Raw genomic sequence first — 27,226 nt, 5'->3', positions numbered from 1 at the left:
TTCCTCGTTCTTTTTAAAGGTGATTCGGACAGAGACCGTAAAGAAATTCTCTCTTCCTCACAACTTCACATATATATCTCATCAATACTCCTTTTTCCGTTAATCCATGTTAAGACAGAGTTAGAAATTAGCCCGATCTTCACCCTGCCACTTATGTTAGCTCACGGGGGAAAATATCATCCACTAACCAGGGCATACTACACAAACGTGCATTTTGATAAAATACTGATACGGTTACATGATATATCCTGCGGACAAAAGGAGCTACGTGCCCCTTTATTAACTGAACAAGAACCGATAATGTGTGATTTAGGGAAGAATAGAAGACTTTACTCACATCGCAAAATCAATCCACAACAGATACAATCATTTATTTAAAAACTATATTAATATTAAGCTGAACTATATATAATCCGCTTAACTCGTTCATGAAGAAATTTGATTATATTAAACTAAGCAGCAATCGATATAGATATTTATAAATAAATCTATACAATTTGCATCATCGACTGATTTAACTACATTAACTAAAACTACAATAAATTACTCAATTTTATATTCACTTCTTCCTCACAGTACCAATTTCATTAAACCCACGGGCATCACTAAAACTTATTTAAACTCACAAATGGACATGTGAGCATCAGTTTTTCAGTGAAGTATAAATTAATGTCTATCGTAATGAGTTACAATACAAAAATAAGTATGTTGAATAAGACTCAGCTTAGAAATTTTTGTTATTGTGAATAAAATGTCATTACCATTTCAACGCAAAGGTTGGACTTGATAGTTTTAAATAGATTGAGCATAGGGTAAATATTTACGCTGAAGAAGTGGCTTACATTAAGTCGCGAAACCCCAGAAACACAATTTTTCTACTCATTTGGATGTAACAAAAAAGACATGCATTATTACCATTTCAGTTTGAAGAGTACTTCATTCATGATGTTCCTCTTCAATACATTCTTTTTACTAACCCACGTAAAATTAGTTATTAAATCTAGTCAATAAGTACTGTTATTTTAACCGCTCCATCTGTATTTATGGCTTTAACTTTAACGTCATCGCATCCTCAGAGATAAACGTTTCAATCACAACGGTACCATTATCGAGTAAATGTTATCAGTACTTACTTCTATATCTCTAGTCAGTTTTTTTCCTCAATTACTTTTATGACTAGTTGTCTTCGATGATCTTTTGAAATTTTTATGGTCTACAATTCGGTTAACCACTCTGTTGCATTTACCTATGACAAATCAACGCATTTGAATGTTTTATTATTTGTCACATTAAACGTTGTTTTATAGTAGTTAAGGATAATTTTAAACTTTATTGATAACCTTACATTTGAGGGAATCGGTTTATTCTGGTTACCATCATCCTAACTCTTGTCCATTCGGTCGTCATTTGTGCATTGAGAATTAAGCTCATTTTTATTTTAACATGCACTAAGCTTGATCTTTTTTAAGGAGATTAGGTAACATTTTGTTTTCATTATCGAAAGGGTTCTCGAACATGAATTAGGTTTATGGTGAAAGACAACGGAGTTGAAATTAAACAGTTAACAATGAAATGACCTTTAGCATCTGGTATTTATTTCCTATATTTCATTCAATCTTTATAACCTTACATGGAATTTCTCTATTTCATCCTATCATTTTTTCAAAATTACTTTCAACCAACTTCATTCATTTTGAGTATGGAACATTATAGGTTGTAAGCAGCTGAAGAGGGCTAAACGAAACAAGATGGATTCATACTGTTCCGCTCAATTAGTTATTCTCATTCTTTTCAAAAAAGGAAACTGTATGCATTAAATTCATTCGGTTGGCTTAAGTAACTTAAAAATTATCATCTTTAAAATGGATTATTTTTAATAAAGTTTTGTGAGACTGTACGTTTAGGATATTTCTTCATCTAAAGATATGCAATCATCAGGTAATAATTAAGTATTACTGATAAATGAGAAGCATTGCCTTTATTAATGACATTGATTCTGCTGTATACACCAAAGCCGATATCTCCACGCAAATCTTGAACATTGTTAACAAGCATATTATATTACTAGAAGAGCGAAGGCATGGTTGTGAGTATGATGTACGTTTACTGCTCATAACTCGTGTGCTTATTCACTTAAAATAACAGACTATATTATACTATCAATAATTATTTACAATAACTACGTATGTAGGTAATCTGATACATAATTTTAGCAAACCTACAAGACGTGTCCTGTAATTTACATAATATTGTAAATTATGTTTGTTCCGGACTAAGAGTTTATGACTGTCAGTAAGTTCCTTCATTCAGTTTTAACAAATTTGCGTAGTTTGCACCAATATACCACATACAATCGCTTCAAATTGATGTTCTACTTATTATTAACCGTGTTGGATAATTTAAATTGAAAACTTTAAAAATTGATGAACGAAATTTCATGGCACTTTAGTTATTAAATTCCGTTTTGTTCCTATAGCTGTATTGAGTTAATTGAAATGTTCGACAATCTTTTTTGATTTCACAAAGATATTCTACTTAAATTATTTTAGTAGAAATCTGGAGGAGACTTTAAATTTCTTCCCAAAGTTGATCCGTATTGACACAAAGTGAACATTTTTTGACTAAATGAAATAATATGATTAATTACCCTCATCTACTTTAGCTTACGTGGATCATGATTGTGTTCCGTTGGCTGCTTTGCAATAATTTCATACATATTCTGACAACTCGACCTGGACTTCATCGTACGACTTTATGCACATCTGCAAATCAGTTCGTCATTATTCACTTTCTCTATTTTCTGTAGATGTAGTCGTTCACGATCAAAACGCCAGCGCCCTTGTTACTTTTTAGGTATTTTGATTTCATTCCAATTAGCCATGAATAACATGAGATATTATTCGTTGCTTTTTTATGATTGTGTCATTTTGAACCGTAATCAACCTATTTATTTTAAAATAAATAGATAGTAATTTACTTTTTCAATAGCTGAGATCATGAGTCAATTGAAGCTAGATCACCATGGAAAACCTAGAAGCACTGGAAGGTGTTTTCGTCCTATTGTGTCCTATTTTGTACACAACCAAAATTTTAATGTATTAATTAGTCGTAATTCAGTTAAACACCTTTAAATTTTCCGCTAATTGCAACTGTACTCAGTATCCAATCAAATCGCTTTAAAACAAAATACCAATTGCCTTTCATTCTCTCGTCTTTATTGATATGTGGTTCTTTTGACGCTCGCTGTTGACAGATTATTTTCATTACGTTAATATATTAATGATATTATATTATTCGATTATTAAATCTCTCTTCTGTATGCTCTTATTGTAGAATATCTTCCAGTGACGAAAACCAATGCTGAGTAATATAACTTTAGATGACCTAACAAGTAATTAACTAAAAATTTGCGATCATAGCACTTTCACATATCTAAAAGCCTAATTCCCTGTCTAATTAAGGAAAATGATTCTTGCTTAAAGTAATCTAGTTATTAGGAGAGGTATGAAACTATATTTGTCATGAAGCACGGACGCTGTCAATAAACGATTGAACAAAAAATGTATCCGTTTCCTATCCATGTTTTACATTGCTGTATAATTTAGAATTTTTAAAATTATTTTTAGATTACAGTTTAATCTTAAGTAAATCAGTTAACTTTAAATGGTGTAATTTTTCATGAAGTTGATTTATTATAAGACAAGTATGTAGGCAATTATTTTTATTTATAACAGCTTACGGAAATAAGTTTTCTCAAGCAAATCCCATACACTATACAGGCAAACGTGAGTTCAAGACTATGTGGTCATCAGATATTAACAGTGACTTTCGATGGGTAAAAGTAGTAAATTTTAGCACTGGAAACAGTAATAAATATGTTTTCATTAAAAATCAATATATCCGTCGCATAACATGTCTTGAATACAGTAATAATAATTAAAATTAGTCATCAGATAATAGGTGGATACAACTATGCAAACTCTTTCGTGAATGACTAATGTAGAATATTACTGTCGAAAAAGCATTATTCATGATCAAATTTAATTCTATATGTTAATGAATTATGGGGATTTTTTTTACAAATTCAGCGATACTTCTACTTATCTTTACTGTAATTAATGATGTGAAAATTATGGTTAATTGTACTAGATATCAAACGGGAATCAATATTATTTATTAAATTGAAAACGAAAGAACTTAATCATTTTCAGGATTTTGTTTGAACGTACAAGATGCTCTGTAAACTAGTAAAGGGGTATATGTTAACTCAACTGAATAACACAAGTAGAAAAAATGATCCAGATGTTGCAAAACTTTTTTTGTTTTATTCATATAACTTCTGTTTAGTACATAACTAGACGATTTAAAATATTACTTTAAACCTATCGGCCACATTAACTGCAAATAAAACCCAATAGTTTAGCATTAAACAGATCAATCCGTGAAGAGTTTAATGCTATTGCGATCGGTTTTCATTTGAAATCAAGTACACTGAATAGTAGTAATAATTAGGTGAAACAAAACTTAGGACAACTGTGTATATTCCATAACCTACAGATTAAATAATAACTTGAATACTTACAAACGAAAAATGACATTTTCCACAAGCTTGAAATTTTTTCCTTCTAACATTGTACGATTTATCCATGTTACTGAATATTTAATTTTCAGATCTGAATGAAGTGATGGCTAGATATGTACGGGAAGAATCGCTGAAGTTGGAAACACAGTACGTAGCATAAAATTTAACAAAGCCAGCTTCGTGACGCGTATAAGGTTATGCGTTTTTATAGACTAGAATTTATCAAAAACCTGTGATAGTTGTGATATACAAACGCCATCCTGTGAGTCTCCTCCAGTTCCTACTACTTATAATCACTCTTAAAATATACATTTCATTCCTCAAGAGAAATGTGTTAGTTTCATTGTAAAATGTCTTACTTCAGTTAGTATTTAATTTTATTAAAAACGCATTTTGTCGTTCTAGGTGTCAGTTGTCATCCAAATTATCAAAAATATTAGCATAAAATACAATCGCCTGAAGGAAGACCTAATCGGGAAAACCTGTCCTTTCCAAACCGGTCTCATCATGAAACATTACTAGTTCTGGGCTTTCGTTCTAGGCTGATAAGCTTTTTTTTTAATTCACAGTAATACAACTTAAGACAGTATCATAGCAATCAAAACGAAATCAAGCACTTTAAAAGACATCCATCTCTCTTTATAGTTGTATAAATATATGAATTTAGGTCTCTATTACCTTTAGCAAGCATCCATCTAGTTACCAGCCAGTGATCATGGATCTAAAATGCATTTCTAAACATTTATTCTTGTAAAGTCAGTAAGTTGTAGCATTCCATGTGGTATATTTCTTCTTGAAATGGTTCTGCAGAGATTGGTTTAAATGCTTGTAACATCCATGTGGTGCTTATATGAACCAATGATTTCTTTGTATTGATGACTGTTTTGATTTCGAATTCCAAAGACAGTACATTCGTTCGTGCTCATCTAATACTTCTTGATTAAATTGCGTTATTGCTGGGATTACTAGATTATACTATAATTCAAATTATCACAATTCATCATAACATGCGGTTCCCAAAGGTCTAATGGCTCTGTTCTTGCTGTAGGACCTGGGTTCGGTCCCTGGTTAGATCATCGGTTCGAAGTGGTGAGGAATCTCATACTAGGATGAAACAGCTGTCGAGCGATTTCTGGTCTTCATTGGTACCCGAACTGGAGTCAATCTAACGAATTTCATAATTTGTTTTATTTTAATAAAGTGGAATTCTGATTCCGGACACGTTAGAAATAGCATGTTTCGTTTTTGAAAGCTTAATACAACTTAGGAAATGAGCCACATCTTGCTATTTAAATAGTACAAAACAAAGACACCACACTTCTTGTATTTATGTTATTACTCTATTATTAATTCGAAGAGCTATCTAGGTTCTGTATTTAGCTAAGCTGTAATCGTTAATTTTAAGGAGCGTTTCAGACACTTAACGGGATTTCTACATTTGGACCAGCAAAACCAGTGATTTCCCGGATTTAAGCACGATGTCAAATTATTATGATTATCGTTATCACTCTAACTTGTGTCTGTTCCGAACAGTGGAACTTTTGGTCGTATGCGTAGATCTCCCGTTCATATTCAGTATATGAGAGAGTCCCACTCAATAACAAGATGATCAGTGGATAATAACCACAAATTGCTACGTATCCCCTTATGAGGGAAACCTTTAGTTCCTTCGCCTGAAGGAAGACCTAATCGGGAAAACCTGTCCTTTCCAAACCGAAACTATTGATTTTCGGAGCTGCATGTTTTGTCATCGGCCTCGTACATGAAACTTAAGTAAACCAAACAACCAAGCTTGACCACTTCAGTATATTTCACCAAATGTTTAAGTTCTCAATAATTCAAGGTTCATTTAACTTTTATGAACTTGACTTCACATGCAGTTTTGAAATATTTGCACCACATAACACCGCTGTATGATGGGAGAAGTAAACGCCACTTGATGAAGACAACAACCTAGTGTACTATTTCTTCTCAAAACGCGTTCAGAAAAACTCAGATTTCCAATTCAAAGACTTAGTAGTTACTGACGGTACCAAATAACTTTGTTGAAGTTACACAGGGTAATGAGATGTACAGTTTAAGTCGTGACTAAGCTTAGATCATTTATTCTCAATAAGGATCATTTGAGGAAATGCTAGGAACACTTCGATGTAGACGCACATGCGTGATGACTATGGTAATGTTGACATGGAGAAATTTGGTGCTAACTGAATTTCAGAAATTCTGGAACCCAGTAAAGAAACGTACAAGTACGATTTACCAGTCCTCAACTTTTAATGACGTTTTACGAATTTACTGACTACAGATGATTAGCATGATATTCTAACATAAATTATCAGTCTTTAACCGCAAAAAAACATGGCAGAGTATTCCCAAGCAATTGACTGCATCTTAGCAAGTTCAATTGAAGATTTCTGCTGAAGGATGCCAAATCCGTGGTCATGTTTATATAAATTTAAAATTATCACTACCGCTCACTGTTTATACATACAGAAAATAATAAGTATTTCAGCATTGTAGCTACTGTGAGTGGAGTACAAGATTATAACAAGAAATATATTTATGACTAGAAACAATAGCTGAGATAGAAGTGCGGATTCATTACTCTCACTCAACATAACTACGACAAACAACCCCAGTCTACAAATATTTCGCTCAAGTAATGACAACTAAAAACAAACTGATTACCTTAATATACCTCTTGAAGTCAGCAAACTTATCTTCAAATAATCCTTTTGACAAATGAATAGTTTTAGAGAGATTGCATACATTATGCCCCTAGGTTTATCCATAATTTTAACACCAAAAACCAGAATTTCTTTCCAGTCACACTTTTTATTAGCCAATCTCCATTATATTATTAGTAAGAGTTTATGATTTACCGTTATTGATATTAAAGATTGCAACTGATCACTCTCTTCTGCGATACGTGAACTCTCAATGAAGAGTTTCGTTAATCAGAAGTTTTCATTATATTTGATAAAAAGTGAGTTATTTTCTTGAATGAAATTTATCGAAGGACGGATCAAACACGTCTTTTGATGAATAAAAAAATAGAATTCCAGAGAGCGAACCTGTAGTCGTAGTGAAGCATTAATTATGTACATTATATGTCGACTTCAGAATCATGTTTACTCATGTAAGGGCTAAAAATGAACTAACACAGTCCACACTAAGTAAAAAGTACTAATTATGTTAGTTTCGTGATAAAACAGACAACTGGATAGAATTGGGACCCGTATGATCGGATCATTATTATGCTAACTGTTGTATTCTCTTGAGTTCAAGTACCGATAAGTTCGCCTACATTGCCAGTAGATCCGGTGACATTTCATTCACCAATAACAGCGACCAACGAACAACTACCGGGACCTTAACACTCGTTGGTACTGGAGCTGCTTCTAACCTAGTGTCGAGTCAGAAGAAAAAGATAGCAGATTAATTCTATCGTACACTATTCAAGCATGACCCAAAACTCATAAAACAATATACTTGGGATACCTGATCGCACACCGACACAAGAAGTTATATTGTGTGTATAAATTAGTCATGAGTGAAACAAAACCGTAATAATGGGGAAATAATTAATCGGTGAAAAATCTGAAATACATTACAACCATATGGGGGTCAAACGAAAGCTTAGAAATAGGCAAATACAAAAATCTGAGAGCTCACTAATTGTACAATATAAATATAGACCATAACTATACGTTAGTTCTGGAAGTGTAAGCTTCCACAAATCCTATTCGACATGACATTTCGATACGTAAACCAAACAAGATATATATTAAAACTTTAAGTGGAAGACTGAAATACCACTTTATAGAACTGGTTACATAGTTCAATTCACCAAAACAATCAAGCTCTTGTGCTTCATTCACTTAGCTATGTTATAGAGGTTATTAAAACGATATTTATAAAATTGGGTCAAAGCTTTTTTATGGATTCAAGGCTAAAACATTTTTAAATTAAATCCCCTCTTTAATTCAGCTCCTGAATTTGTTTATCCGAGCAGCCCTAATTTATAGGACGAATAAAGTTCACTCATGAAGTCCAACTATAGTGGTAGTGAAAATAAAATGTGGTTAGTCATTGAGCGTGGACAAACAGGCAATTAGTTTACTGACTATTAAATATGTGATTTCCTTTCCTGTTATTAATTTCTATTCCGGGCTCATTGAGAGTGACTACTTGTAATTTTGTTGAATGAAGTAATCTAGTCTGTACCGTCGTTCTCTATTATGGTCGTGAATCCTGGTTTTGATATATCGTGACTAGTCTTGTTAACATATTTTGTAGTATAACTGTGAGAGAGGGAGAAATATTTTGAACAATCCGTTATATCACCAAGTTTATACATCTAAGTAAAATATATTTGTCAGTAAACAGGGTTTAAGTGGTACATTGTAAATAATCACGATACCTAGTTTTTAAATGAACTTTAACTCTACGACGGCCAACTCAATCGGTTGAATGTGCTAAGATCGAAGTTTCACTGAGTCAATTAAACCATCAAATCGCGTTAAGTGGAACCGATTTGCATACATAACGTTACTTTGTTACTTTGCATAACTGAGAACTTATTTTTGGCAAGTCATCCATGCTAGTTGTTAAGACGCTATATTTCAAATTAAAAAAGTTCAATTAATGCTCTCCACGACCTCAGACAGTTATAAATTTATGCAGATCTTTCAGGATGTAGTTACTCATTTGAACTGAATGAGCCTCAACAGTGTTAATCTATATTTTAACAAGTAGGAGAAAGACAAAGACCAAAAGTATTTAGCTAATGTAGAAATATATTTTATAGGTTGATGATAAATTAATTGTATTCCATATAAAAAATATAAACCAGAAGTTTACCAAAATCTTTCTATGAATCCTGTTTAACAGGTGGTCAGCATGTTTTTAAGCAAAAACATCTGAACTCACAAGTCGTAAAAATAAAAGGATCAACTGTCAAGAGTTACAATATGTTGTTAGGTTTTTTGATGATTTACACTTTTACTCGAGTTTCAAGAAATCTAAACAAGGAGAAAATGAAGCTCAACTATCAAATGAAATAAACACAAACAACATTAACGCAATATGACTCACCGCAACGGAGAAATGAAATTACACATGAGGAAGTTAACGCTAGCAAGTGTATCGAATTGTTTAGATGCCGAATGGAAAAAGATAACCACAAATAATGACAGCTTATAAAGAATAAGTGTAAATCTGATGGAACTAGAAATTAAGTGACCTAAAACGATATACACTTTTAGGAAATTTCATTCAAGAAATCAGTAGTTGTATATTATTCCTGACTTTAGTATTTAGAACAGCTGAAATGAATCCTGATATTGCACAGACTAGACTTGAGGACTAGTTTTTTGTAATTCGCCTCACAACATTAAAACTACATACACTGCAAGAAACATAGGAAAATCCATGATCTATTATGCAGAATCCGATAAGATAAATCACTATCTATTGAAGTTCTCTGATGCATCAAGTGAATCCCATTTGATCATATATGAGGTTATGTTAACAAACACTTAGTGGTATTACCTGTTATGAAAGGTGGTGTCCCAAATCTAATACTGATACACGACGTGCTATACGCTAGCCCCCCAACTGACTACTTGAGCAAGAACACAAGGGTGGACAAGGAAGTATATTGGGCTACACAATAAAATGCACAAATACTCATTATATATATATATAAAAAGATATATCTATATATAACACTACCCCTTAGGAAATTAATCCATTTCCCAGCCAATGATATGCACTTGTCCTTCAGGTCATTTCTGATCGCCATCGACTGACCTCATTTGGCTACTTCTGATTGGCTTACCATATCACTGTCCAAATGAGAAACGCAATAAACACATGCTTTATAAAAAAAATCAAGCATTTACAATCTAAGATGTTTGCTGAAACAAGCAACACAAACAAAATGAATAGAAACATATTTAATTTATTGCGAGATGAGCACCATCTGAATTTTTGTGGTCAAAAATACAGTTCCCTGATGAACCTTAGCTAACAGGCAATCCAGACATAAGCTTTCCTTCCAACTAATTCCAACGTACTATAAGCTGTATGTACAAACAGTCTAAACAAATCTAAAACGGTAACCTTTATTGCAATTTTTACAGCTGCAAAGTAGGTAATCCAAGAGTTTGAACAAGTCTTCTGTAATTGAATAATTGTGATCCTATACATTAGTCGTTGATGACAAATTGTTATACTACAATGAAGAATATTGGGCAGACAGTTTCAATTAAAGATAAGGTTAGTAGTTTTCATGAATAGTTAGGCGTTATGATAACTTGATATATAATGGATTATCGGAATGACTAATTTGATTGAACTGACAATTCGCTCAAGAAACTGAATGAGGAAATGCCAAAAAATAGACAGTATCATTGACCAACTTACTGAATACATGAGAAGATATTAGAAAATAAAATTTCCTGTCAATATAGCAAACCTATGTTTCTTGTCGGATGCAAAATGATAAAATAAGAATAAGAAATGGTTTAAAATAATTAATGATACTTTTTCCCACCGTAACTATGAGTGAACTCTTTTAAAAAGGAACCATTTAAATTACAATTTATTGCATGAGTAACATGTTTTCTTCAACCAATTTACGTCATTACTGTTTGATTGATTTCACATATCGTCTCACAGCTTCTTCCTGATCATCGTCAATTGATTTCGGCCTAAGTCGACGCAATTCCATGATGGCTTGATCGGCATCAAGATTGTTTTTGTAGGCAAGATAACACGCTAAAATTGTTCCTGCACGACCTCTACCCAGTTGACAATGAACTCCAACTTTCTAAAAGACAACCAAGCGTTTCTAGAGAACGGATGTTGTATAAAAATAGTAATTAACACTGGTCATAATCAACACTGCAAAGTCACTAACAAATAATCAAGAACAAAAGTTCTGTGATCACTCACAAGCTACTGATTACTAGGATTCGTAATTACTTTCAACATTGAACCTGTTATCAGATTCTCATAATTGGAGAAATCAAGAACTATTAACCACAAACACACACTTAAAGTAGAACCCGAATGCAGCCTAAGATACAAAAATGGAAAGATCCACTGTTCTGCAACTTACTTATTTGGGGGAACTACTCCCCCTGAGACATAACCCACAAATCAGGAATCTGGAACCAAATCTCACCTGAGCTCTCCTTTCTAGTTATTGCTGAGTGCTTTTCATCGCTTTGATATCTACCTCCTATAGCAACTGAATCACACTTGGTGGCGAGGGTCTAGAGGGGGTGGAAATTCTTAAGTACCCGAGCAGTATCATCAATAAACTAGTAGTAAGTGATGAAGATTTGAAGGTGAAAGTGGGCGGTTTAAGACCAGCATTCCTACAATTAAAGGATATCTGGGACTCTAAAATGTCGGGCAAGGCTAAAGTCAGGATTTTCAACGCTGAAACTTGAATAACTATCATCACCATCATCAAAAGTGTACAGTATTCATAAACAACTGCCGACGCAAGATACTACAGATCAATTGGCCAGTCTATCGGTGTTATAATTGTATTTTGCTAATAAACGACCCAACTATTCTTATTGCTTAGTATTCTTATACAATGACACTCAACAAGACCCCAAAATCAGAACACGTTAAACAGGAATCAGACTGTATTCAAAATAACAATCGTAAGTGAACAGCAATCACTAGTTTGAATAACGTTCGTATATTTATAGTGTATACATAAGAAGCTTCTAGATTTTTCTCCAATAATTTACCAGGGCTGATTGGTTTAGAATTAGCCAATCAGCGCGCAGCAACACCAACATGCATGAAAAATGCTTTAATCTAATCTATGTCCTGCTAACACCTCCCCCTTGAGCAGATTCGTAGGATCTGGTGCTAGGGTCCAACTGCAACCGAGTGACTGGCCTGTGCTTTCGATCTGTCCATCGTCTAGACAATAAGGAAGTTGTATCACTCTTTGCTTGCACAGAAAACTGACCTGTCTGTTCCGAGCGTTTTGATTTCAAAGGTGTCTAGCAGAACGTCAAGAGGTATTCGATGTCGATTCTCGCTGATGGCTATCGAAGTTGCTTTCAGTTGGTTAGCATGATGTATCCAAACTTCTGAGCCAACTGAAACCTCATAAGCCACATTCCCTTTCTTTCTCACGATCCGAACAGCTGTCTACGTAGGATGTTTACCACGATAGTCCATAGCAAGTACTTTTTGATCCACCGTGAACAATCGTCTTTGTGCCCCATGGTGTCGATTGAACTGCTTCTCCATCGATAAGTTTCGTTGGGGCTCACGAGCTGGCGTCGGACGGATGACATCGAAATGTGTCCTTATTTTTCTGCCAAGTAACGCTTCCGCTGGAGAGACCACATTTGTTGTTTGAGGGTTCGGTGTAGAACGGTAGATAAACAGGAACCTCTCTAAGATCTCGTCGGTGGTACCCTCCCCTCTTGATTTTTTTAGAGCATTTTTGAACGTAGCAACAAAACGTTCTACCTGGCCATTCGATTGCGGATGGAATGGAGGTGTTCGGATGTGCCTGATTCCGTTCTGCTGACAAAATTCTGAAAAGATAGATGATGCAAATTGTGTGCCGTTGTCGCTGACTACTTGTTCTGGAACCCCGAAACGATTGAATAATTGCCGCAGTTTTCTAACTGTACAACTTGCTGTTGGATGTTCCATGATGAAAATTTCCGGCCACTTGCTGTATGCGTCCACTACCAGAAGGTAAGTTTGTACATGGAATGGACCAGCGAAGTCTAAATGTATACGCTGCCACGGTGACTGTGGTATCGGCCATGATTGCAACTCTGCTTTTCGTGGTGCTTTTGCTGCCAATGCACATTTTGTACAAGAACGGGATAGCTGCTCGAGTTGGGTATCTAATTGTGGCCAGTATACATAACTTCGTGCTAGAGCTTTCATGAGGCTTATTCCGGGATGTCCTGCATGTAGCTGTTCGAGGACTGCTGGTTGCAACTTCTTCGGGATTATGACACGTTCAGCAAACATGAGACAATCGTCGATGATTGAAAGAGATAATCTGCGCTGATAAACTGCTGAAGCTCTGTTGAACTGATCTTCGAGGGCCACCCTTCTAGGTGGAACTTTCTAACTTCTTGTAGAACAGGGTCTCGAAGAGTCTCTTCTCTGACTTCATCTGACGACACTGGAGTGTTTCGAATTGCCGCTGCTACTACACTCCGTATTTCTGGAACCTTTTCATCTGTCTTTTTTGCATGTAAAGTGGTGTCTGATGATGGACACGACACGTTACAAACGCTTTTGAAGGGTACATCCATTATTCCAAGTTTTTCTAACATATCTAGACCAAGAAGATCAAGGTTTGGTCGTTCTGTTAGATAGCATACCCCTTTACAGCTATTTCCATTGATTTCACCACACGTGGAAGATGTTTATACTTCTTCTTGGGCTGGGACGTACGATTCGGTGGACAATGGCCTTCTTTATGTCCACGTCTGTTGCACACCTGACATTTATGCTTCTTAAATGGACAGAACCGTACATAATGCCAATCGCCGCATAACCAACAGGCATCCGTTGGTTTGTTATCAGTTTTATTGGGCTTCTGACTTTTTAACCTAGTCATAGCACTTACACTACTGCAGGTTAAGTTAGAATTTACCTGTTCAGTTAACTGATTGTCGTGTCTGATGTTTTGTAGTCGTTTACACTCATCTGTCAATGTCCTGAGTGTGACGTCTGGGTCTTGATCCAAACAAGTTAGAAGTCTGGTTCTAATTTCAGCATCTTGTGGTGACTGAAGAGCTTTGATGAATATTAAGCATTTAAATTGGTCTTCTGTCAATGAGCGTAACTTGAACCGTTCACACTCTCTGTTGACGACGTCTGCTAGAGCACCATATTCATCGGCTTCACGTTTCACCAAATTCAGACAATGATATCGAATACTAAACAATGAGGAAGATTCACCGAATATCTCTGACAATTGCGTTACTGTCTCCTCGAAACTGAGCTTTCGAGGTAACTTTGGTAATATATGATCAGCATAACGTGCATGTTCATTGCTTCCCAACTTACGCATCAACAACCGAGTCTTCCATGCGTCATCTTGTTGACAGAATTCTATTCTAAATGTATCTTCCTAACGCTTGAACCACGTGAGAAAGGTATTTCCACTTTCGGGATCATATATGAATTCTGGGATGCTGCTAGCAACTGCATCACAAGAAGTACTTGAAACAGCATGTGAACTCGAGTTTTGGATGCTAAACTGTTGCATCAGAGTCTCCAACAACCGCATTTGTGCATCAAGTTGTGCTTGCTGTTGTTGTAGTATTCGGCTGAGCTGGTCATCTGATATAGGCATTTTGAATGAATTTTCCTTTTTCCCCGTCGCCACTGTTATAATTGTATTTTGCTAATAAACGACCCAACTATTCTTATTGCTTAGTATTCTTATACAATGACACTCAACAAGACCCCAAAATCAGAACACGTTAAACAGGAATCAGACTGTATTCAAAATAACAATCGTAAGTGAACAGCAATCACTAGTTTGAATAACGTTCGTATATTTATAGTGTATACATAAGAAGCTTCTAGATTTTTCTCCAATAATTTACCAGGGCTGATTGGTTTAGAATTAGCCAATCAGCGCGCAGCAACACCAACATGCATGAAAAATGCTTTAATCTAATCTATGTCCCGCTAACAATCGGCAATACACTATTCTGGCAGAAAGCAAACAAGATCCTAGTTGAGGAGGTAATAATAAAAGGTGCTAGAGGTGGGTTGGACACACTTTGAGGAAACGATTCGAGTGCACGACAAGGCAGGCCCTAACTTGGAATCGTCAAGGTAAAAAGAGAAGAGATATACCAAAGAACATATGATGATGAGAATCAGAGGCAGACATCAAAACCATGAATGGCACTTGAATGAAGCTGAAAATAGAATAATTGAGATCTACATTAGCCGTTATACATTTTGACAAAGTCAAGAAAGATCAACGCTGGTACACTTAACCGACACTATGGTTTTACCATCCAATGATACGATTTCAGAATAAGATCTTATAGATTGGGGGGGTCACATCACCACAAGTTCATACTATAAGATTAGGACTATTATTCTAGCAGCATAGATAAGTGCACTGATACTGACCTAGACCTGAACTCTACAAATCATCCGACCGCATCGCAAGGTAAACACTAGCTTGGAATAACCAAGACAAAAGGAGACATGCCAAAGAACACATGGTAATAAGAATAGGAAGCAGACACCAAGATGATGAATAGCACTCCGTAATAACTAGAAAGGAAAGCTCAGGACAGATTTGGTTTCAGATTCCCGGATGGTGGGTCATGTTCCAAGAGAAGGTGTATGACGAACAGTAGGTTGATTTTCGAACTAAGCTTTCATTCCATGGAAGAAATATTTGATGGGTTAAGCATAGATTACAATGCCGTCTGAAAATTAATGAAATAGGCACTTAAAATAGTGCAAACTAACCCGTAAGCTAAAACTAGGTTTCATTCAATAATTAAGTAGTGAGAATAGTGAATGGATGCAGTTATAAACTAGTAAATAAGTCGACTTTACTGGGTTATTTACATCACAGTTTTACAAGGCATAAAATAAACAAAAGTTGAAATCCAGATAATGCGATAAAAAGACGAAGGTTATCAGGATTATGTGATATTTTCACGCAATACATCTCGAACAATCTGACCATATATTTACTTATTAAGACATTATTTATGAAAAATAAAAGATCAACCATACTAATTAGAAGGTAAACGGAAGGAAAGATAATAATACAGTAAGAGATGTGAAAGTCAGTGTGAAAACCACTCTGGATAACGAATCAGTATTACCAGGGTAGGTTAAGAGTAGGAACAAATTGTTTTTGAACATATAAAATGGATATAGCACACCAGTTTATATAGATTAGATGTACCCTCGTTTATATGGACTACCGAAAATTCATAAGTCCAATTCTATCAGCATATCGATCACATACACATAACCTTGCAAAATAGTTGACAAAAGTATTAAACCCTATTTTAAACAAACTTTTTAAGCATCCTTTGAATTTGTTTGAATCAATCAACTATTTAGTGGGTATTAGTGTAAAAAAATATGACAATATGCTTTTTTATGTAAACACTTTATTTACAAATGTAACTCTTGGGAGGACTATTGATATTTTGTGACCACGTCTCATCAGATAGCCTCACACTGCCATTTCCTGTGAAAACCCTTGAAGGTTTATTAATATTATTGTGTACTGACAATGTGAAATTTATTTTTGAAAGGGAAAATTTTCGACAGATTGATGGCGTGGCTGTAAGTGGTCCTTTAAGACCATTGCTGGCTGATGTGTTTATGACATATGTGGGAAATTTGAAGATGTGTCCGTATAGGCGGCACTTGAGGATGTAAACCGATTATTGAAGGAACTTAGCACAAGTCAAGAGCATATTTTCCTTACGTGAGAAGGAGAGATGAATAACCAGCTCCCCTTTTAGACATACTAATTAGTAAGAGACTCGACAGTTCCACCAAACGTTCTGCACATAGAAAGCCAACATGGACAGAACAATATCTTAGTTTTCATAGTCACTGTTCAATCCAGTACAAACATGGACTAATAAGAGGCTTATTAAACAGAATCATTCGTATTTGCACTGGCGACAATATTGAGCGAAACGTAAAGATCTTAACTGAAACATTGATGAATATCAGTTATCCATTAAAGTTTATAAACCATAGGAAAGGCAACAACATGATGAGACCTAATACGTTTTTGCCATAAGTCTATATTACCCTACCATTTAGAAGTAACTCAAATAGTCTTATGTTGAAACGAAAAATTAACCATCAGACATTTTACGCAGCTCAACTCACTACTATTGAAAAGTAAAGGTTTCTGTTCCACCAAAAACCTGAACACCATGTAGACGGTTGTCACATCCTATTGCGTCTATCATTTTACATGTAAGTGTGGGAACATACATAGGGAAAAGCAATCCTGATCTGCAAGTAAAGATGGCTGAATACACACCTAAATGGCTACAAAACCAATAAGTTTCGATGGTCAAGTAAGATCACAGGATAGACAAATATCTTACCCCATTGCAAAACATTTCGTTTAGACCGGTCAAAAGGTTGATATCAAGTCGGCCTTTGTAGTATTATACAAGTGTTCAAGAGCGTACACTAAGGTTTGTTGAATCCTTGGCTATGCGAAAACTGAAACCGTTTTACGTGCTCAAAAACTATTTGTTCCTACTCTTAACCTACCCTGGTAATACTGATTCGTTATCCAGAGTGGTTTTCACACTGACTTTCACATCTCTTACTGTATTATTATCTTTCCTTCCGTTTACCTTCTAATTAGTATGGTTGATCTTTTGTTTTTCATAAATAATGTCTTAATAAGTAAATATATGGTCAGATTGTTCGAGATGTATTGCGTGAAAATATCACATAATCCTGATAACCTTCGTCTTCCCATCTCATTATTCAGACTTATCAAAGGAGCTAATTATTTTAAAAGCACAAAGCAAAATATTTATTGGACTATAAACCAACTTTATATCATAGTAAAGTCTTCTTTTCAAATGTAAATTACAGCTTACTTCATTATTTGTTTCAGCTTGTTTGATAATTTCCATTGCTTTCTGAATAACAGGTAAGCTTGCAGAAGTTAAATCTTCGACGGGTAAGTGATAATGTTTAACTGCTAAGAATGAAAATTCGATAAATAGTATATGTTTTTAAAGAAGATTTGAATTCTAATAATCAGGTATTTGTAAATCTAGTACATTTACTCATGAAGACGTATTTCATTAACTATATTTTGACAAGATTACATAATGAAATACAGGATTATTAAAAACAGTCATGTTTTCATTCTTATACTTCAACTAAAAACATTGTATTTCAACTAGCTCGCGAATTCACTTTCATAATATTGCAGAAATCCTGATGAGCATTCAATATTAGAGACCAGAGCGTGAGAAATTTTCATAAAAACTAAAAGAATGAAAATCATTATATTTGACATGGGGATTTCATAAACCAGTTCTTATTATAAGTGTTGCTATCTTGACGTAGTGGTCTCATCTACCAGTTCTGATGACGCAATCAAACTATATGGAGGTAGTAAGGTGTTTTCCATCCCCAAAATCCTGTCCTTGCGCAGATTTTCGGTGTCAGTAGTAGTGTTACTGCGCTACATAATTCGACGAGCAGCGAAAGCTTGGAAGGATAGGGATAGACTCCGCATACGTTCCCGTTAATTACAGCTCGAACGAGACCAAAGATGCGTTTTAACAAAACTTAGAGTTCCTTCGATGCCAATTTCTACGGACTGAGAGGTCTAGGATAATCACTACTTACCGTATTGCCTAATGGAGTAGTAAGTAAGGAAAAAGATACGAAATATTATACCAAGATGCAGTATCACTCCGTCAAGTCATTAGCTACTGGTTTGAAGCATGTACCCTGTGTCTAACCTCACTATTGCTTACCCGGTGATCCCAACAGATGCGAGAAACATTTCTAAGACATCTGTGACTAAATACTTGCAGCTTACGAGTATCTTCTACTCTTAATGGCCACGTTTCACAGCCGTAAAGTAGGACAGAACGAACCGCTGCGCAGTTTACTCGTTCCCAAATGCCCTGGTACGGCCGATGGTGGGGAGAGTCCGCTGTCCCTCTCGAAATGCTCTCAAATGGCCACACGTATATAGCCTCTGCCACGGAAGTCCTACTCACTGCCTTCTCGTGCCACGGGTGTTGTTCACGAAATTGAGAGGACGAAAAGCGAATGTCCGGCGCTTTAACCGGGTTGGTGGACACGGTGAGTCCACCCAGGGGAGTTGGAAAACCCTGATTCCAAACCATGGGCTCCAGTACCATGAGGTAGCAAATGGCGTATGAACCAATTGTCGGTCACCGGCTACCATGGGACTGCATCTCCTAACGTTGCTAAACTGCCTTGTGGATTAGATCTTTAGGTCAAAGGCTCCGGGTGTCGCCCACTAAGGAAGCCACCTGCTTCGGTTTTGGCACCCGGGCAGTATCACAGCTCTCACACAAATCAAATGAGATTTGTGTGGCGCGTGTGTATCTGATGCCTCTTTGTACCAATATTTATGTTTAAATAAATACATAAATAAATACTCGTCCCTATTCGTGATTAGTGGTTGTAGACATAAGGCGGTATGGCTCAAAAGTGGTCGCAATGGTGAAGAGGCATTAATTTTCTTATTTTCCCTTAGATCATGAGTTTCAAAATTACTCTGTACTATATAATCCTTTATTTCTTCTAAAATCATATTTTCAGTGTTTTGTCTTTTTACTACCGCATAGTGCTACCATTTAGATCACTTTAGTATTCATCCTGCCAACTTCATTTCAATGTGCTTCTGTAGTAGGGTAACGGGTTCATATATAATTGTGAAGTCCCACGTAATAACTGAATTCCTCTAAAAAACTAAACGCTCACATGTAATAATTGTGGCAGAGGATTTCAACGCCCAAGCAGGCGAGCGAATTAAAGCTCAAAAATGTTTTAGTAAGGCTTCCTATATTCAGATCAGCTAGTACGACTGGTTATTCTTACCAAGCACCAACTTAAGGGATGAAAGGTCTAAAAATGAAAGCCCCTGACGTCATTAGAACGATAGACAGATGAATAACCATCATGACATGATTTTAAGTCAATAGAAGACTGTCATTTCTACTGTAGCATATATCCAGACTTTGACCAAGCTCTGCTGTTAGCACGAGCTTTCATGAGACTTAGTAGATGTAAGAAAATTTTATCAAGTCTTTACTGAGTTCAGTTTTAAGATGAAAATGTCAAATGTTTGAAGAAAAACTGAATAAGCACTTAGTATACCATAAAGGGGATGTTCACTCGGAGATCATTGAGTCAAACGAAAAGTAGAACCTGTGATATTCGTGCATTGGTTCAAGCTGCTTCATCACGCCGAAATATCAGAGCAGTAACTGTGTGTAGTGGTATTACGAAAGAATAGACATATATCTGATTCAGGAAAATATGGTTTCGTAGAATACATTGTAAAATGATTAAGAAACTTAGGATCTAATAACAGAGTAGATGCCCCCATGCCAGTGTGAACGATTATGCGTCATATCATCCAAAACCTCCAGTCACTGGTTACGACAATCGTGTGACCACAATCAGGTATTTTATACGGCTCAATCCAACAGCCAATGGTCTTATGAAGTGACGCCAGTATTCACTAACAGTCTGAACAGTATAGCACTATCTCATCTCACAGAAATCAAGAAAGCAATGACTTGAAGTGAAATATGACAGCTGATTGTCTTCTGAGGTTTATCTTCAACGGTTAGATTGACTGACAAGTTAGAGAATGGAACCCGAATATAATTTTGCCCGACTGACTGTGACCGACAATCATTCCAATTTATAAACAGGGATGAAAATCCTAGCGTGACAACCACAGAGGAGTCCATAAGACTGATAATGAACCTAAAACAGTGTCACTTACTATCACCCAACACTTAGCTATATGAGGTCTGTAAACTTAAAAAAGGTTATTCCTAGACCTAGCACTGACTAAATACTTACCATTTGGAGTTTTAGCATGTAGATAAGTTTATTAATGCTTAGCTAATTAAATTCCTTAACTTAGACTTTGTTGATTAACAGGTTTTATGGCCATACGTATTACTGATAGGTGTAACAAATTATGGAACCACCAAATGGGTATTGCTGGGGATTAGGGATGTATGGTAAACGAAGAAATTAGGTGATAAAGACGCAAACCCCAATCATATGCCACCACGGCCTACCCCATTTACTGCTGGCCGAACTAAGAGTAGGCTGGAAACGAATAAGGCCATAAAAATCAAGACATGAAATCAATCCATCAGTGATTGATATAAACTATACTGTTAAGTGTGGACTTCCTGATTAGTATTTCAATGATAGGTTCAATCCACAGTTGAACTAAGGTATAAAAAACGTCGCCGATATATTCATTTTGATTTAAACTAAACCTTGAGATGAAACTACTAACTGTGCTTTGGTCTGAGTAACAGCAACAATTATGACCATGCCTCGAAAGTGGTGTGGCTAAAAACCAAGTACACGCAAACTGTGATTGGCAAATCTAAATTATCTTTCTTATAACAACTCAATTTTATCAACTGGATACCTCTGAGCTCTTACCACCTAAACTCACTGTCAGGATACATGATGCATGGAGTGGGAGTTATTAGGACGGCACTTGTGAAACATATCCAGACAGACTGAATTACTATCGCTGACCTCGACCATTAACGACGAAACTAAATTTTCCTGAAAGTGGATATATCAGTGCAGAGAACAAATGTGCATGACTTCTAAATGACATTAATGATCAGTCAGCTGACTTTGTGACATATCTTTTTTAATCTGTTGTTGTACAGTAAGTTGCAAAGAAAACGTGTCCAATCAACTTCCGACCCCCATGATATGATTTAGGTACCTAGGCTACCATGGTACCTAAATGACATTCACGTCTGGATGTATGAAATTACGTTTGGCAATCTGTTCACAAATATTATCAGCCGATCCGGATGAATTCGACAGAACATAGAGAAAGGTGTCATATTAACATTCTTAACCAAGAATTTACTTCGAGCTGAAGTCTTCAAGGTTACTTTGTGACTATGGGTACCGCATCACCATGTATGCATATGCCTGTTCATCCACGAGCAGTAATAATTGGAATTAGAATGATGTAATAGTATATTTGTTGTAAATAACCAATAAAATATCACATAATATGATTAACTTACACGTGAAATCCGAAATGTACTGAGGAACTTCATGACACAAAGTGATTATATGAGTTATTCCGGCGTTGTCTACTAGATATCCTAGCTCACATTTTTCTCGTGGAAAGGCGAACCCGGCTACAGATTTCGAAACCCAAGAAAAGTTGGATGGCGGACGAGACATGATGCATAGATGAGTCGACGCAGGAACGGTAAGAAAAGGCAAGGTAAATAAGTCAGTGCGTTTTCAAACCTGCCCGCCGTTTCCTTTTTGCGACCTTGAACGGCCTGACACGAGGCGGTCATTCCGTATTTGATTTGTTGAGGGTCGGTTGGTTGTCCTCTGGGTTCCACGAATATCAGGTTTTCTCGTATTTGCGTCGTTTTTGGCTGTAGTAAATTCGCAAAATCAATGCCAAAAGCGTTTATTTAGCTTACTCTGTTTTGTAGTGTACAATTTGGCTCTTTTGTTGCTTCGTAACTTGACCTGAGATGCCAACTACCCTACTGAATCTCACTCTCCTTGTTTAAAATTTGTAGGCGTTCACGAAACTGCGTATTCAGTATTCAGTAAAGCCGATCGCTACTTACGGTAAAAGGTGTGTCTACCTTAACGTGGGTTTACGCAAACCCATACACTGGATTTTCGTTGTTGCAGATGTCTCTATGCTAATCATTGGTATAGACCTGTTACAATACCACAATCTACTAATCGACACACGCTCACGAAGGTTAATAGACGGAAACACTAAGTTATCTGTTTGCGCAACTCCTTTTTCTGGTTGCAGGTTGTCCCCAGTCACAATTAAGCACACCATGGACCCCCTATATCAATCATTACTCGACAAATACTCCGGGATATACCAACCGCAACCGGAATTGCCTTGTGTGACCAGCAATGTTACACATCACATCTCGACTACAGGACCACCTGTATTCTCGAAAGCCCGCCGACTGGCTCCCAAAAAGCTTAGGTTGGCTAAAAATGAATTCGACCATATGATAGACTTAGGGATAATTCGACCATCAAATAGTCCATGGTCATCTCCATTGCACATGGTCCCTAAAAAGGACAGCAATGATTGGCGTCCAACTTGTGATTATCGGCGTCTGAATGCTAAAACCATTCTTGATCGTTACCCGTTGCCTCATATTCACGATTTGACAGCTACCTTGAAAGGTACAACTGTCCTTTCGAAAATCGACTTACTTAAGGCTTATAACCAAATACCGATGGCAACCGACGACATTCCTAAAACCGCCATTATAACTCCTTTCGTCCTCTACGAATGCCTTTCGGACTAAGAAATGCCGTTCAAACCTCCCAAAGGTTCATAGACGACGTCTTCCGAGGTCTCAACTTCGTACATGCGTATGTTGACGACTGTCTCATAGCAAGTCCGGACAGAGAATCACATCTCCAGCATCTGGACATTGTTTTCGATCGACTCCAAAGGCATGGCATTACTGTCAACATTCAGAAATGCCAAATCGGGACTAACTCCTTAGACTTCTTAGGACACACTATTGATGCCCAAGGCATCCGACCCCTTAGAAGCAAAGTGGCGGCCATTCTGGATTACACAGAACCCACCGCGATTAAGTATTTGCGAAATTTCAACGGCCTTGTAAGTTTCTACAGACGGTTCATACCAAATTGTGCGTCCCTTATGAAACCGTTAACCGACCAACTTCGTGGAAATGCAAAATCAATTAGTTTAGACGACACCGCTCGAAAAGCATTCTCCACAGTTAAGGAACACATCGCTCAGGCAACCCTGCTTGCGCATCAGGACACTCGAGAGCCCATTAGTATCGCCACAGACGCATCCGACTCAGCAATCGGAGGAGTCTTACAACAATGGGTTAACAACTCGTGGCAACCTTTAGGATTTTTCTCGAGACGGTTGCTAGACGCGGAATCTAGGTACAGCACGTTCGGTAGGGAACTACTAGCTATGTATTCTGCTGTACGGCATTTCCAACATTCCATCGATGGAAGAGAATTCACGTTTTTTACCGATCACAAACCACTTACTTTCTCTTTAAGTTCACTTTCAGATAAGTACTCACCGCGAGAGTCTCGACAACTCGACTACATTTCGCAGTTTACTTCAGACATACGACACATTTCTGGAGCAAACAACGTAGTCGCAGACGCCTTGTCTCGAATAAGTCCCTTGAACAGTTTCCAAGGAATCGACCTTCTTAAACTCACTCAGCTTCAAAAAGAAGACATTGATCTTCAGCATGAGTTATCCTCAACAACTCTTAAACTATGTATTACGCAGATGGGGACAGGTAAGGGAACCTTACTTTGCGACACATCTACAGGTAGGGATCGTCCAATCGTGCCAAAACATTATCGACGCAACGTCTTAAATACGTTGCACAATCTTTCTCATCCAGGGGTTCGGGCAACAATCAACCTAATAGCCGGACGGGTTTGCTGGCCTGGCATGAATAAAGACGTGAGGGAGGGGGCACGCTCCTGTGTAAGCTGTCAGAAATCTAAGGGCACAAGGCACAACAAAGGTCCCTTAGGCTCTTTCAAAACCCCTGACGCTCGGTTCGATCACGTTCATCTAGATTTGGTAGGATCCTTACCCGATTCAAACGGATACTCATATCTCTTAACATGCGTAGACCGTTTTACTCGATGGCCAGAAGCAGTACCTATTAAGGACATTACGGCTGAAACGGTGGCTCGCGCTTTCGTCGAACGATGGGTTGCAAATTTCGGCGGCCCTTCAACCACCACTACAGACCGCGGACGCCAGTTCGAATCTGGACTTTTCCGTTGTCTGACCTCACTATTAGGAATCACTCGCTTCCGAACAACCGCCTACCACCCACAAGCAAACGGGTTGGTAGAACGTTTTCATCGACAACTAAAAGCTTCGCTATCAGCTACAAACGTTTCACAGTGGACAGACGCTCTTCCACTCGTCTTGCTAGGTATCCGCAATGCAGTTAAAGCTGACATTGGATACACTGCATCTCAACTCGTTTACGGAACGACACTCCGACTTCCAGGAGGATTCGTAGATCCTTTGGCTTCTTCAGTGAACATGGATCTAGACTCTTACACGAGTAGGCTTACAAACGCTATGCGTTCAGTTAAACCTGCTCACACTCGACCACAATCAACTGATATTTTCGTTCAACCTGAATTACGACATAGTACACATGTCTTCGTTCGTCGAGACTCACATCGACGACCTCTCGAATCAGCATACGAAGGACCCTTCAAAGTTCTTCAACGTGAACCCAAGTACTATGTAGTCGATAAGAACGGCACGAACGATAGCATCAGTATCGATCGCCTCAAAGCAGCGTACTTAGAAGGAAACCCCAATTACGTCGAATTTCCTTCGGTACAATCGAACGATACGGCTCCTACACTTGTAGTACCCCATACGACAGCCGACACACGCCTTGTCACTTCGTCAACATCGGAAAATAAACCTAAAACAACGCGTTCTGGAAGACGAGTAAGATTTCCAGAACATCTGAACGACTATTGCACGTAGGACACAAACTTAATCTCGAATTCCCTTTTCATTATTTATTATAAAAAGTAATTTTTTAAAATACATAGTTATTTCAAAAAAACAAAACATTTTTATACTTATGAGCGTATTTATATTTATATTACTTTTAATATATAAAAAAAAACAAATTTTTTTCCCGATCGCTTTTACGCTGTCGCAAGTGTATTAGTTTATTTGTTTTTTCCCGCTCATCTTGTGTCCTTACGCAAGTACGAGTGTATTTTCGATATGCACTCACACGTTCTATTTTTTCTCTTTTCCAGGACGGCTGGAAAAGAACGACCAAGTTTGACAAGGAACCGAAACTTTCATTGTACTTTATTGCTATGTTGTACAGTATGGTCCCTTAGTGTAAGGAAAGACGACCAGACGCTGCTAAACGAAGCAAGCTATCAGAAGAGTGTTTACCAACGACAAACTCGTTGGGTTTAAACTTCTGGCTGGTCACGTCTTAGGGGCATCACTACCTCACTAGGGGGGAGAGTGATCTGTAGCTGTAAATAATTCCCCTGAATCAATAGCTTTCTAAATGTTCGACATTGGATGCTGACCACGTTGTTTAAGTGGACTTGTTTAACTGAAGGCTTTCGGTCATGCATCCGCACTAGATCACGTTTCGACTCGGCGTGGGACACAGCTCCTAAGTTCACTAGCTAGCTAAGAACAAACGCTTCTCGATATATTGGTAACGTATCAAATATATCTTTCCTACCTCTTCTCGTCTGACTTCCAACTTCCATTGGACGGAAAGAGCTTCGCATATAGAAGGTGCTACTGGTCGCTAGTTGTCAAACTAGAATACTAGTCGTATCCTCAATTTGCTCAACTTTTGCTTCGTAACTTGACCAAGGATACCAATTTATTCACTGTTCCTCACCACTTGTGTTTAAAACTTATTAAGATCCAGAAAACGACGTGACAAAAATAAGAATAACTTACCAGTTCTAGATACGTGAACTTTGTGTGGATCGCTGTATTACCTGAGGACTGAGACGAAATGTCAAATAATCGGTAAATCTTAAATGTTATTGGTAGTACTTTCTTCAGTTAGTAAAACATTGTTGCGAGAAATGCGTTTTAATAATTACACAGTTCTGTTTGCAGTGCTTAATGTTCTAGAGATATTTTAGTCGACGTAAACGATGCGTTTCTACGTATAATACTGAGTAGACATTTCAGAAGCTGAACTGAATTCGACAGTGTCCTGAATAGATTCAAAAGATGAGGTAGAAACATTTTTACTCTTCGCAGAGTACCAA

At 37.0% G+C, this 27,226-nt stretch overlaps 1 protein-coding gene across 2 annotated transcripts; it reads right to left on the bottom strand.

Moving 5' to 3' along the window:
* Window positions 1–10,584: 10,584 nt before the first annotated feature.
* Smp_059290.1 (putative dual-specificity phosphatase) lies at window positions 10,585–22,677 on the bottom strand (the record flags this gene model as incomplete). 2 transcript variants are annotated; one of them, XM_018788690.1, is made up of 3 exons in its annotated part: window positions 10,585–11,417; window positions 18,232–18,335; window positions 22,435–22,677. In XM_018788690.1, the coding sequence occupies 3 exons, from the start codon at window positions 22,595–22,597 to the stop codon at window positions 11,232–11,234; spliced, it is 453 nt and encodes a 150-aa protein (XP_018654207.1). The 2 variants fall into 2 exon arrangements, with proteins under 2 accessions (XP_018654207.1, XP_018654208.1); XM_018788691.1 differs by having other exon boundaries at window positions 11,232–11,417; window positions 18,232–18,332; window positions 22,435–22,597.
* Between the last annotated feature and the right edge of the window lie 4,549 nt (window positions 22,678–27,226).

Source organism: Schistosoma mansoni, chromosome W (genome assembly GCF_000237925.1).
Source record: "Schistosoma mansoni strain Puerto Rico chromosome W, complete genome".
Classification (NCBI taxonomy): domain Eukaryota; kingdom Metazoa; phylum Platyhelminthes; class Trematoda; order Strigeidida; family Schistosomatidae; genus Schistosoma; species Schistosoma mansoni.
The sequence above is the reverse complement of the archived record's forward strand: the minus strand, read 5'-3'. Positions and strand labels throughout refer to the sequence as shown.